The 14,482-nt window shown below is 38.9% G+C and overlaps 1 protein-coding gene across 1 annotated transcript in view; it reads right to left on the minus strand.

Annotated features, from left to right (window-relative positions):
• Nucleotides 1-219: 219 nt before the first annotated feature.
• The window catches only part of LOC125481393 (S phase cyclin A-associated protein in the endoplasmic reticulum-like), a gene marked incomplete at both ends in the record, with an annotated part of 20,975 nt that continues 6,712 nt past the window's right edge, over nt 220-14,482 (minus strand). Inside the window, 2 exons of the mRNA XM_048592877.1 lie at nt 220-375; nt 9,065-9,297. Of these exons, the coding sequence (XP_048448834.1) occupies nt 220-375; nt 9,065-9,297 (389 nt within the window). The remainder of the gene's footprint in view (nt 376-9,064; nt 9,298-14,482) is intronic.

Below are 14,482 nucleotides of genomic sequence, written 5' to 3' on the forward strand. Positions count from 1 at the left end.
TTAACACTGTTGGGGTGGATTGGAAGGTTTGAAATACGCATTTGTAATATTTCACTTGGTGAATAAATCAGGATTGACTTCTGGCCTCTTCTTTCAACAACTGGCTTTCAGGAGCTTAACAATTCATTTGGAAACATTTTAATTTTTTAAAAACACGAATTGACAACTCTGTATGCATTTCAAGAAAAATTGTGTTTATTGAATAACTCAGTTACTTACCGATTGACAAGAGCAAAGCAAAGTCGGCACATATTGTGTAGCAGGGCTGTAACATTTTGTAGAAAAGAGGCAATTTTAGGTTGCTCATCAATGGGCCCTTGTATTGAGAGGAAACAGCCATACAACTTATCAGTGAGTCCAGTATATACCACATAGCTGAAAATAAATACAAAGAACTACATTAGCATAGACAAGGTTAATTGAACACAAATTAAAATAATGTTAAAAATCTTTAAGTTTATATACACCTCCTAATGTTTTCCATTATAAATTTCTATTCTATACTTTATAACAGAAACTGACGCAAATTATGCAGGGTATACAGGAAGTTTTCATGACAAAAGTGGAAGTAGGATTTCACAATTAAAGTATAAAAGTAAGGTAAGACTACACTTTAAAATAAGGAGTGAATTACATCTGTGCTCCATAGTGCAAATATTCCTCAATTCCCTGTGCCCAGTTCAGCTGACTATACATGGTTGTTCTTTCTCCATGTGATGCCATAGAAATGTACTAACTGGGTGAAAACTTTTATAAGTTTTGAAACTGTGGAAAAAATAGTATCAAAGTACTTAAAATGTTAGAAATTAATCATTTCATTGTTTCACAAAACAATTTGTAAAGCTGAGAGTTTGTTTCCCCTCATAGAAGAGACTAGAAATAGGGAGTATTATCTCCAGTTAAAGGGTCAGCCATGTTGGGAGAGAGGAGGAGAAATTTCTTGCAACTTTTCAGAATTTAAAAAAATCATAGGATGTGGACTTTGCTGGTCGGGCCAGCTTTTATTATCTATCCTATTGTCCTTGAGAAGACTGTGGTGAGCTGTTTTCTTGAATTGCTGCAGTCCATTTTTTACCCTGAGGGCTGTGGGTGCTTAGTCACTGATTGAGTTGAAGACAGATTGATAATCTTTTGGAATCAAGGGATCAGATATGACAGGAAAGAGAAACAGGGATTGAGCATCAGCTGTGATCTTATTAAACAACACAGCAGGAGCAGTAACATTGCCCATTCAACTTCTTGCATTATGTAGCTTTTAATAAATTCTATTAACGGCATCAAAAGAAAGTGACTGTCCTTAGAAAAAGTTAGGGATCGAGAAGATTGTAACTTCATTGTCTACTAGTGCCAAGTTACTTTATCTTAACTGAAAAAGTAATTAGGATGTGACAATTCTGGACTGTAAAAAGGGAGAAGTGTAAAGCAAGCAGTGTTCAGGTTCTGGATCACAACTTCTTGTAATTACTTGTAAAGGATTGGGTTTGTTGCATTCTCCTCTCAAACCTCAAGAATTCCCATTTGGGAGAGGCAAATTGGAGGCTGAGAAGAAGGTAATCCAACAGATGTCATAAAAAAGGAGGGGCTATAATGGTGGCTCGGTGGTTAGCACTGCTGCCTCACAGCACCAGGGACCCAGGTTCGATTCTAGTCTTGGCTGACTGTCTGTACGGAGTTTGCACATTCTCCCCGATATACTCTGGGAGCTCTGGTTTCCTCCCGCAGTCCAAAACTGTCCACATTACATCGATTGGCCATGCTAAATTGCCCACAGTGCCCAGCAATGTGCTGGTTAGGTGGGTTAGCCATGGAAAATGCAGGGTTACAGGGATAGGGTAAGGGGGTTGGGTCTGGATGGGATGCTGTTTGGAGGGGCAGTGTGGACTCAATGGGCTGAACACCCTGCTTCCACGCTGTAGAGATTCTATGATTCTATGGCAGTGTGTCAGGGTAAAGCAGCAATGACATTCCCAAGAATGCATGGAACTGTCTCACAGCCAGAGTCAGAAAATGAAGCTGGTGCCAATGGAACTCTAGCCTGACATAAATTAACACGTCCAGGAGACAACCTTGAATTTAAAGAAATCTGCACTTACAGGCGGCCAGTTAATTCTTGGCCAGAATACATGATGAAGAATTCTAAAACAGAATTGCTATTACATTTTGAAGAAAAATACCATGAGATGGCCTGTTTAGGACATATATATACACAACTCCAGCCACCACTACCAACTCACTGGAGAATGTTGTGGCTGGTTAATTTCTTCAAAGCCCCAAGAGAGGTTGCAATTGTATGATAATGTCAAAGCAACTTGAGAAGTAGGCAGATGACACATGGTCTGACGGAGAAAAAAAGATGACACATCGAAGTGTTTAAAATGAGAACGATAAATGCGAACCACTGAAAGGTCTGAGGTTAATGTTGAGATTTAATTCCATCAAGCTCATTTAATATTTCAAAACTGCAGCTGGTTCTTTCTCCAATAACTTCTGCCGTTAAGCTCTTTTCTCATCGTCACCTTCCATTGCAGTGAATTTATTTTTAGGAGTTACATATGTATTTCTCAGAAAGACAATAAAGTGTCAATGAGGTGCCATGATAAAATTCAAACAAATATTTCAAAATCCTGCATATGCAAAGAAATGCAGTCAGATGTTGCAGCCACTCTGCATACAGCAAAATCCCACAAGCAAGAATGAAAGGAATGATAGTGTTGGTTTGAATACTGGAGAGCAGGACACCAGAAGTTACTCCTTGATATTAATTTTGTCACAGGATCCTTAATAACTAACTGAATCATCATCCTAGGTCCAATAGTTTTGTTATGATAGGACATTAGAGAACGGAAAATTTAAAATGCACCATCTTGCCACATCTGATTTCAACACTGATGTGCCAAGCTGCATGACAAGACCTCCAAATGGGGGTTGGAACCCAATTCCAAGGAACAAAGACTGAAGGTCCTTCACCTGCTCTCATAGGTTCTCTCTCTGCCTCTTTCTCCCCTCATCCCCTCTACCACCACCATTCACTGATGGGCCATTGTAACTCTAAAGCCTCAAAATGGTGTCAAAGCTTTGGAAAGTACAGCTGTATGAACTCATGTCCCTTGGTGAAACTTCAACACAACATTGTCTGATCCAGAAGGAAGTGAACTCAGACTTTTACAAAAATTAATATTTATCAAAAAGCTAAGTATGAAGGTGAGTCTCATCTTGATAATATGGCGCCAATGGGACTCCAGTGAATGTACCAAATGGTCCGCCAAGGCAAGAAATTCTGACACCACTCCTACAAAGAGCTTTATGGATTGATTATGGCTGGCATCAGTCCGGTTCCTAGTAGAGATAGGTCACAAAATAGTCCATAAATCAGCAACTATTTGTCTGAAAATGGTACTATATGCAGACAAGACAAAGAACCGGTGGTTGCAGAAGATAAAATGTCAGACTGACTCAACAGAGAACAGAGTTGGTAACTGATACTGAAGTGAAATGAGGGGGGGAAAAGGAGTCAGCCATGGTTCCCCTTCTTTGTTGCACTCACTTGACCTAGTGCAGGACAATGTGCATTTCAGGATGTTCGCTGAGCTTAAGTTTGGTTTGTTTGCGAGTTGATCAATTGTTCAATGTTATTTTGATGTTGGGAGATGTTGGGAAAGAAAAGTTGTTTAGAGAAATGTTTGAAATAAAGAGGTACTGCAGTGGGTTAAAGAGTTGATGTTATCATCCTGTAGGGAAAAAAGAAATCCCATTTAGAACCAGCTTGGTCAACAAAGAAGGCAATTTGATTTAGATTACTCAAAGAACAGTTTATCTTTTTTCCAAGAACAAAAGCTTTTATCCTTCACACTCAAAACCTGGTCATTTAAAGCAAAACACTATCCTCTAATTTGTACCCAAAATACCCAAAGGGAAACTCAATACTTTACCCAACAGATAGTCTTTCCAGACAGACTTCTCATTATACCATTTCTAATTTGTCTATTTGAGACTGAATCCAAACTGCATTCTCTCACTGTCCAGAATCTGCATGAAATCACTCCTAATTGCATCTTCACCCTGTCACAGTTTCTATGGAAGCTCTATGCCCTGCCCATCTCCTTCAATACCGCAGGTATTAGACAGTCTCAGCTTACTCTGTGCCTCTGGCATTATCTAAGTTCATTGCACCTGACATCTTCAGAGCACAGACCCATCAATCAGGAGACCTCCCACCTTTATTTTGCATATTCTGTTTGCAGGCTACCAGTTATTTTTCCTAACATAGCAGGGGTTCTTTTCTCATTGACATCATCATTCTTTTTAATCTGATTCTCCCCCTACTTTTTCTGAAAGAGTTAATATACATCCACTGAGCTTTTTCTCTACTACTCTGGCAACTTGCTGGTGCTTTGAAGAAATGGTTATTCTTCAGAGTAACTGTCAACCAACTATTTTCCTGGAGGCTGAAGACTGGGTCAGTCATAGTTAAGCTTAACTCTCCCCTGACATCAACCAACATGCTTCTCCAAATCACAGTCACTGGATTTTGTCTTGCATTTCTGCCCAATTCTCCCTTCAAGCCCCTGGTTACCAAGGCCAATTGTACCTAGAACTGAGGGTCTGGGCTCACCTCCTGCAAGGTACACTGATGTAATTAGCTATAGGTGCATTTACACTACAAACATTAGTACTGCTCAGCACTAAAGATTGAATATAAATCTGGAGTTGGAAACTAGCTCTGCAATAAAAGGGGTGAAAGGTCCCGTGGAGAAAATGAGAGTTAGCATTGCGGCAGTTGGAATGTAACTTAAGTGTGGTATGAAACAGATTTGAACCCATTTGAGGGTTGACTTAGACCTTCTGTACAGATTTCAATGTTTAAACAGTGTGGATACTGCTGCCACACTCACTAAGCATCTTTATTTTAAATGTTTGAAGATGAGCCCTACATGTATCTCAAGACAAGAAAGTGGATATAAAAACTGGTGTTCCAATTAAACAGTGTATACAGCAATTTGCTAGTCTAACACTTCAGCATACTGGAGTATCCACACATTTATTGAATTAGCTAAATGAAGAATCAATAAAACATTTTTAGCATAGTAATCTGGTAAACACACACCTGGCAGAGGAAGCAGGAGCTGATCTGTCTTCCCCATGAGTTTTTCACAATAATCCGTACAGAATAAGTGCAGGCAACTTTTCACTTTCACAGACCCTGACCCAACCAGGTTGAAACTATTCTCAAAACAAAAATGTTCACATTTGTTAAGACACACCTGAAGGGTTGATGGAACTTGAACTTGGACCAACTGTCCTAGAGGCAGGAGCACTATCAACTGTACCAAAGGAGCCCCGAGTTTCCTATGTATGTGGCCTAACCTTTCCAAAGTTAGCATCAGCTGCCTTTAATCACTACTACAGCTTGACTGTACATACATTCAATTGTCATAGCAATTTGCAGTACTAGCAGAGCATTGAATAATGGAAGAGCTCTCTCTGCGGATCCTTCCTTGATCTGATACTGCCCCACCCCCACCCCAGTTTCTTACTCCCTCAGTTTATCTTCCTTTGATACATTGGGATTAGCAGCCATACAGAAAACAGCAATTAACTGACACAGCAGGTAGGATTTGCCTTCAGATTTAGCTTTTAATAAAGCTAATTTTGTTTCTCTCTACTAATTTTGAAAGACACAAATATCACAAAGCTGCTGGAAATGGTCACCAGGTTCCGGAAGCAAGTGATTCGGGTTAATATTTCAGATTTAGATCTTTTCATTCAAAAGAATGAAATGCTTTAACCATTAACTCTGTGCTCTCTCCACAGATGCTGTCTGACCTGCTGAGTATTTCCAGCATTTTTAGTACATTTCCTTTGTGTTACTGTACTAAACCCTCAAAGCAGTTGCTGCTACTGTTATTTTTTCCTTTACTGTTGATGAAAACCTATTAAAAACTAATAATCAAAGCTCCACGCTATTGGGAATACGATTACACATTAACAGCAGACAGCCATGTTGAATAAGACCAAAGATCAGAGAAAGAGCAGGCCAGAATAGAACCTCTGATCCAGGCTCTTTTCAAGCTGCCAAAGAACAGTCATATTGTACTTGAACCGTTAAATCCATTTTTCTCTTCACATATGCTGCCAAATCACTTGAGTTTCTCCAGTACTTTGTTTTTATCCCTCTCAAGCCCGGCAGTTGGCGCAATAACAGTGACTATTGCATAAGAAAAAGGAACAGTGTCTATAAAACAGGACTACCAAGTCAAATGACAGAAGCTTACCTATGATTCAGTATTGATTATTAGGTTAATAATAGATTTTCATCAACAGTAAAGGAAAATAACAGTAGCAGCAACTGCTTTCAGGTTTAGTATAGTAACACAAAGGAAAAATACCACAGGTTGCTGGAAATTGAACATATAAAGTAGCACTTCTTTTTAACAGAAGTTTAAAAGATTGATCCTTCCAACTCAATGAGAACTTGGAAATATTCAAATGACTCCCAAACACTGCTGGCAACTGCGAGAAACCCAATGGTGCAAATCAACACCATAGAAGAAGCTGCAACTGTCAAAATGGAACTGCATTTGTCACTTCATGTATTGTTCTGGGCCTTGGATGTTTCAAACACTTCCTTCCCTTAGGCTACTCAAGTCTGCTTCAATCATTTCTCACCTTACTATAGAATCAGTTGCTTATTCAGCACAAACTCTGACCTCAGCCTTTCTGAACGCTCCTGGCTATGGCTGCCATGCATTACTCTGAACTACCTGCACAGGCTATACTGAACAATGTTGAGCAAAGACCACAATGGAGACTTCTAGGGAATAATTACTGTCCTTTTCATTCTTTTGTCCATAATTCAAATACGACCCTTTTCAGCCATGAAATACCTTCACATCTCAGGCAAGAAACAAAGGTTAGGAAGGTTTACATGTTTTTCTTAAAAAAAAATTCATTGACAAATGTGCTCTTGAGAAACTCAGAATTAAACAGCTGGGTGTCTTAAGAACATCAATGAGCTCTATTAAAGTTGTACATTGAGTTTTAGAGTCTGTAAAACAGATACTCTTAAGACTTGGATTCAAGCTATAAATAGTAATCCCAATGACTGTAAGAAATAGGAGACCCCTTGAGTTTGCCATGTTATTTGATAGGATTTTGTCTGATTCAACAATCCTCATTGCTATTTTCCTGCGTTTTACCCATAACCCTTGATTCACTGACTGATCAAGAATTTATCTATTTATCCTTAAATACACACAAGCACTCTGCCCCCACTGCTCTCTGTGGCAAGGAGTTCCAAAGACACTCAGCCCTGTGAGAGAAGAAATTCCTCCTCATCTGAGTCTTAAATTGGCTTTCCTTTATTCTGAGACTGTGCCCTCTGGTCCTAGGCTCTCCCATGAGGGGGAACAGCCTCTCAGCATCTACCTTGTCAAGCCCCTTAAGAATCCCACACGTCTCAAGGAGATTATCTCTCATTCTTCTAAACTCCAGTGAGCACAGTTCCAACCTGTTTAGCCTTTATCATAGAACACGCTCTCCAAACCAGGTATCATCCTAGTGAACTTTCTCTGAACTGCCTCCAATGAAATGATATCTTTCCTTAAATACGGTGACCGAAACTACACTCAGTACTTCAAATTTAGTCTTATCAGTACCTTGTACTGTTCTGTTCGCATTTTATTATATTCCATACTTCTAAAAAATCCATCCCATACAATCTCATTTTTTTCTAATCACTTCAATTTATTTTAGTTCAGCTTTTTCCACTCTTTCATACACTGGGAGAAGGTATAGTGATGATGGATTAATGTTCTCCTGACTTGTCTCAAAATTCTACTGCTCTGATCCTCGACTTTTATTCTTAAATGTGGTGGCATATGGAAATAATCCATCCCTCACTGGCAGATGTAATGATCCAATAGCTGAGCCAGTCAGGTCTGCAATGTTTCAGGATTAACTAGCCATCTTAGCCTATGAATGGAACCAGGAAAGGTAAATCTATTTGGTTAGGGTTATTCTCATTTGGGTCCTGAAGGTGCTGCAGGTACATGCCCCGCTAAGTAAACTAATCCTGTTTGACAAGCAGCAGGAAGCTTACAAATTATCTGCAGTGGCAATTTACACAGAGACTGGTTAAACTTCTAGTGGTTTGCAATTTTGTGAACACACAGGGTTACTCAGGACTGGCTGCACCTCAACTCCCTACCTGGCTGATTGAAGTGCATCCCTGAGGGGGAGAATGTGCACTTGTGTATTAATCATGTGAAACTGTACTTATAATTTTACAGGAGGAGTCTTAAACACAGTGATGGACAAAGTTCTGACCAAAAGAATCTTAGTGACGCAATGTTTTGTAGATGAGCTGGTGTGAGCTTTATACTTGAGCTGTTGATCAACCACCTGACCAAGTGATAGGATTAAAATCATCACTAGTTTGGTCCTGTCATTCTTACATTCCTAGAGGCATATATGTAACAAGAACGTAAAGATTGGGAATAGGAACATGGGCTGATTCTTCCAATCTTAGCGAACAGACTCAAATTGAATCCTTTTTTCTTTTAACACTCAACAAGATCACAGATTTGTTAATTTACTATAGATTAAGAGGCACACCTCCAAAATACAGCACGTTTATCCACGGAGCTGACCATGAGGTCAACTAAGGTAAACACCAGAGACTGCTTTTTGGGAGGAGGTGGGTGGGCAGAAATAAGTAATGTGGAAATTATATAACAGATTACCTCTACACAACATGTAAAAAAGGAAGAATCTGTGCACAGCTGAAAACTAAAATTATAGATGAACAAATGGATGTTTTCAGGGTTTCTCATGTCAGGAACAGAAGTAGCAAAGCAAATTGATTTGGTGCAGCGTTGCAGACAGCAAGGAAGTAATGAGTGGAAGATGCGCCTCAGGAGAAATTAGGAATGAAACAGATACCAGAGGGAATACAGGCTCTGACTGACTGGGCATTCCTGGGCAGGTAGATAAGGGTATTGTACGATAACACATTTATCACTGTATTTATTTCACTCCTCCTTTCCTACACAGTCATTGCCCTCACCTGATGAGATCCTGAATCCTGCTGATGCAGAGCTCACTCTGCGAAAGGTTATTTTTTGTTTCTTGCCCCAATTTCTTTGGCGTCCCAGGATTGCTGTTGGCCTCAGGAAGTTGGTTAGCCAAGCATCCAAGCACAGTAGCACAGGTATGCAGGAGCCCTGTGGTCAGCCCTTCAAACACCTGTTTGCTCACACTCTTTCCAACAATGGCTTCGTCTTCAGCTGGAACAAAAAGCTGAAAAATGGAGGATAAAAAAAGCAAAACATCAGAATAGAATGCTCAAATTCAATCAGGGCTTTCAGGCATGCAACTTGAAAATTCCTACAATGTAAAAGCACTTGAATACATCATTGGATTTTTGACCCTGATTGGAGAGAGGAAGCTTTGTCCTCTACTCTTCCTCTCATACTGATGTGTCTCTTAGCATAATATACATATCCAAAGTGCGAATGTGCTTTGCCTGTGTTTACTGGCCTTTCCGAGATTCCATTCATTCTTTCACACTATTGAATACAGTTTTTGAGGAGAGTACTGTTTGATTGCTTTTCATTGCATGTCTTTAATATTAATCATTCAAATCTGAAATCAAAACTTCAAATATTTTAAAGACATGCAAATTACGTTTTCCCATTTACTTGCAATATCATATTGAGGTTTTCAATGCATTAGCAGAACCAGCAAACTTCACTCCACCATTGATGGTTATGCAAATGACTGTCTAAGCCGCAAACTCTAATATCCTTTGTTTTTCTATCTCTTTGGGGTGTTCCTTGATACCCACTCTTTCTCACCATAATATCTCCTTACGTGGCTCAGTGTCAAACATTTGACAATATTCTTGCAAAGTATCTGGGGACACTTTTAAATAAGGGTTAATTGTTAATTTAACATTGTTAACGGTGCTATATAAATGCAAGTCATCATTTTGCACATCTGATAATCTTTCCTTAATGTGAACTGTCTGATATCCCCTGGTACAGATCTCACTGCCAGCACCTATTCCTAGGTCCTTGGTTCTACCATCAGAATTCTCTGCTCCATGGATCCAACCAAGCTGCAGAAGGCATCATTTCCAAGCCCTTCTAGGTGGCACCCCTCCCAGAAACAAGTCACAATGTGAAAGGACCTCTCACCTACCTCTTACCATCAGACTGTTAAAGTCTGATGACCATTTCATAGATAATTGCCGATTTTACTGATCAGCAAAAACTAAGATTTTTCAGGGACTTCCAGGATCCAGGGATAATGCCATGTCCTTTATGCATAAAGCATCTTATTTTTGAGTTTCATAAGGTGCATATGGTGATGGACAGAAGCATGACCAAAACGAAACCTAACATGGGGCAATGTTTTATACATGAGTTGGCATGAGTTTTATGTTTTATGCATCTGTTGTTGATAGGCCACCTGATCAAGTAACTATTAAAATTACCACTAATTCAGGTACATTTCTGATTCATAACCTTCAATTCTTAAATTTATCCATCAGAAACTTGAATGTATGATAATGGAGCCTTAACATCAAAACCCTCCCAAGAACTTGCCCATGATAAAGCTGTGATGAAAACAAAACATAGTTCTTCTCCTTTCCCTAAAATAACTTACCGTGGAGCCTCAGCCATTCCTTCAATGTTTCCATTTTGTTGGTATGTACTTTGGTTCCACTTCTCAACAGCTGCTCAGTCCTAATGTCCCTTCCTCCTTTTGCAGCTGAATGCAAATTTTTGGTTAATCTTCACTTTTAACCACACCATCATAAAATGTTTTCCCTTTTCTCCTCCTTCAACAGCTTCTCTTATTTCTCTTTCAAATTCTAAACCTTTCTTTTTCTGTTCCAGCCCTGCCCCCTCCTGGTTTCAGTCCAGACCATCTTGACTTCCCTTAAGCTTGGTTAATTTTTCCTCAATTTTATTTTGATCTTTTATGATTTCCCTTGCATATTTAATTGGCTGTTCTCTACATGAACTACTGTGTCAATATCCACTGGTCAGAGATAGAAAAGCTAGTTCACTAATGAGCAGCTCAAAATAAATAAATTGTGAAAATCCTCTAAATGCTAAATTGCCACAGTATTACCCATCCTTTCAGCCAATTAACCACTTTGAAGCTGAGGGAATCAAATTTGCAGTTTAGACCTACCCTTTTTCATAAAACCAAAACATCTACTTGGTCTTAAATATGTACAACAGTTCCTTTACATTAGTCTTTTACTGTGCTAAGTACAACTGAAGTTTCTTCAAGTTTATTTTTCGATTCCATGAATAAAAACCTGTGATGTACTAGAAAAATACTCAGAAAGTGCTCTTCACTTTGGGATGTCTGAAGTTGTGAAAAGCATTATGTGGATGTTAGTCCTTCTCTCTTTGATATGAATTAAATATCTGCTGCTTCCTTCCAATCTTGCCGTGTTCAAATATAAAGGTGCATTTATTTATAATCCTCCAATATTCTCTTCTCTCTGTTTAAGAACATTCTTGTGAAGTGCTTTGGGATGGTACACTCCGTTATATAAATACAAATTGCTGTTGTGCAAGGTTCTTATCCCATCTGGGGTCAAGTCTGCTAGTTTTGAAGAGATTTGTCAGCCATTTCAAAGAACAGTTTTATGTAAGGCCAGAGTTCACTGTTTCTCAGGCTATCAATTATAACCAAGTATCTTCACTGTGAGTTATCTGATTTGGTTAAATCTAAGTTTCAATAGATTATTCAGGCACATGGTGGATCATATCGCAGCCCAATTCTATGCTTACTTGCTGTGCAGAGATAAATATCCCAGAAATCACTTCATAGTGATCAAAAACCTGAACTGTAGTATTTTTTCCCAGTCCAGTCAAGGAACACTGAGGGCACTATTGTGCATCCTGCAGATGGTTCATAGTCACGGCACTATATGTCAATGTCATTGTTGACATTGTAACAAATACTACTGAAGGTTGTCTAAGTCCTCTTCCCATTAGTACATTTCCAGTGAGGTCTCTTTAAGCTGCTCTAATCATTGCTAAACACACTGAAAAAGTTTTAGCTCCTTATTACCTAGCAGTTCATTTTCTCTCAAGCATCTTTCAAATCCGTGGCTAGTTGGGTGTGCAATCAATCACTGACCAAATTACAAATGTGAAACTTTAAATAGTCTATTACCATGGCAATATAGCCAACAGATTTTATTACATCAAGGTTGTCAAGCTGGTTTTCACCTTCTTTACACTGATTTGTAAGACCTATCACTTAAGGTGCTTGATTCTTTATCTCAGACGCTTTAATGTAATTTCTCTCCATTCTTCTTTTATGGTCTTAGTAAGGTAGAGACTCTTCTCTGTCGTACACAATGAGAAGCATCTGTTGCAAAAGTACAGAAATCCTTTATGTTTAGGATGATAAGCCAGCTGCAAGCCCTCCTTTAACATTTTATGATCTGTGCTTCATCTTAATGCTTCACCCTTTAGCTGAAAGGGGGTGGGGAATAAAAGGGATCTTAAAAGGCCAAGGCGGGAGAGTAAGATGAAGCACTTGAATTGTCAAGCACTTATCCTTTATGTACATAACAGTAAGACTTGAAAGGAGAAATTTTTAAAAAATGTACGTTTGGACTCCAAACTATGCAGAATTCAGCAGTTAATTGTAGACATACAAAGTGAAGATCCTACTGACCAACGTATGTGAAACACATGTATGTGCTTTCAGGAAAGATTGATTTTCACAACTCTATTCGGCAACTTTACTGCAAAGACATGATACGAACACATTTCTCCTTACAGTGATGCTTCTCTTTAAATGTTCACTGAAGGATTATTTAAGGATTGAATTCTTGCTATTAAATGGAAACAAGACTTTTTGACCTAATTTTGGATAAGCTGTATGCTATCGTATAAAGAATTATCTAATTGTCTTTTTAAAAATATATACTTGCAACGTGTAAAGAAACCACATTTCTCTGTCAATCAATCCCATTTATTCTGCATGACATTTCTATTTTGTGAACTTGCTCAACAATTCCCCCTGTGCCTTTAATGTCCTTGCTCTCATTAAATCCATCATTGTCTCCCAGCCCAGATATTCTCTTAATGTAATCCTATTTTCATTTCCTCGAAACTGAGAGCCACACATTTGGCCTTGTATTTTATCCAAATCTACACCACAATAAGTTTTATCTTACCTTGCTTATCATTCAAAACAGTACACTATATCTGGATCATCCTGGATTGCAAGTCAACCTCAAGCTCTCTTCCTCCAATAACTAACAGGCTTCTCAGATCCCTATCTTGCACCACTCCATCAATACCCAAATCACCAAGTGCAACGATATCTCGGATCTCTTTGTTCCTAAGATTGACATGCATGCAGCAGTTTCTGGCATCATCTCCTTTGCTCTACGTCTTACATTTCACCGTCAACTCTACAACTACTGCACATTTTCCCCTGGGCTCTCTTCTTGCTCGTCTCCTCCATCCATATTCTTGCTTTTGTCATGTCTAGTTTGATTTCTCCAATAATTTGCTAGTCTCCCATGCTCCAGAATTTCCATGCTCCAAGACTGAAAAAAACCAAAAGATCAAACCTTGTGCATTACAAATCACCCATGACTGTTATACTTCATGATTGACCCTTGCTTAACATATTAAACTGAAACTATTTGTTCTCATGTTCTGATCTATTCACGACTTTACCACAACCACCCATGTATCCCATCATATCCTCTGATCTTTTGACTCTGGCTTTAATTACTGTTGCCCCTTTATATTCCACCATTAGCGTTAGTTTTTAGTCATCCTAGCTCATGTTCTGCGTTCTGTCTTCCTTAACCTTTATGCCTTTACCTACAACTTCTTTTAGGGCCACCTTTTCCAACAAAACATTTGTGCACCCAACTTAAATACTTCTAATTTGGTGCCTCCTCTTCTATTAACTCCTTTAATGAAAAACAGTGTATAATATTTACATTGAAAGTGATGTACAATAAAATTATGAACTGGCATTTTCTTAAAAAAATGAATTTGTGATGGTTACAGTGCCTCCTTGTTGCTAGGTTGGTTTGGTAATGTCACCAATGCTTGCCCCAATGGTTATATTGGGTGAATTTTGCTGGCACAACAGCTGACCCCTAGAACCATTTGCTCAAATTAAGCACTTGGGAAAACTCAGGGCTTATCTTATACCCACATCTTGGCTACTGATTCTGCCTTCACAGCTATCTAATCACACTGATTCCTATCTGATTCTATATCTTCTCGAATGCAAGCTGTACTACTGTCACCTCTGTAATAAGACCTACATCTGCCTCGTCTCAGCCTAGCTGCTGCCAGAACCCTCATTCAAGCAAGATACTTTAAGGAGAGTAAGACAAATTATACTTTTGTTGAGGGTTGATTGGGATACTGTCGACAAACATCACTTCAGTTATGTTACGTTTAAAGTACAGCAG

Source organism: Rhincodon typus, unplaced genomic scaffold (assembly GCF_021869965.1).
Source record: "Rhincodon typus isolate 14 unplaced genomic scaffold, sRhiTyp1.1 hic_rhity00001966, whole genome shotgun sequence".
In the NCBI taxonomy this organism is placed as follows: domain Eukaryota; kingdom Metazoa; phylum Chordata; class Chondrichthyes; order Orectolobiformes; family Rhincodontidae; genus Rhincodon; species Rhincodon typus.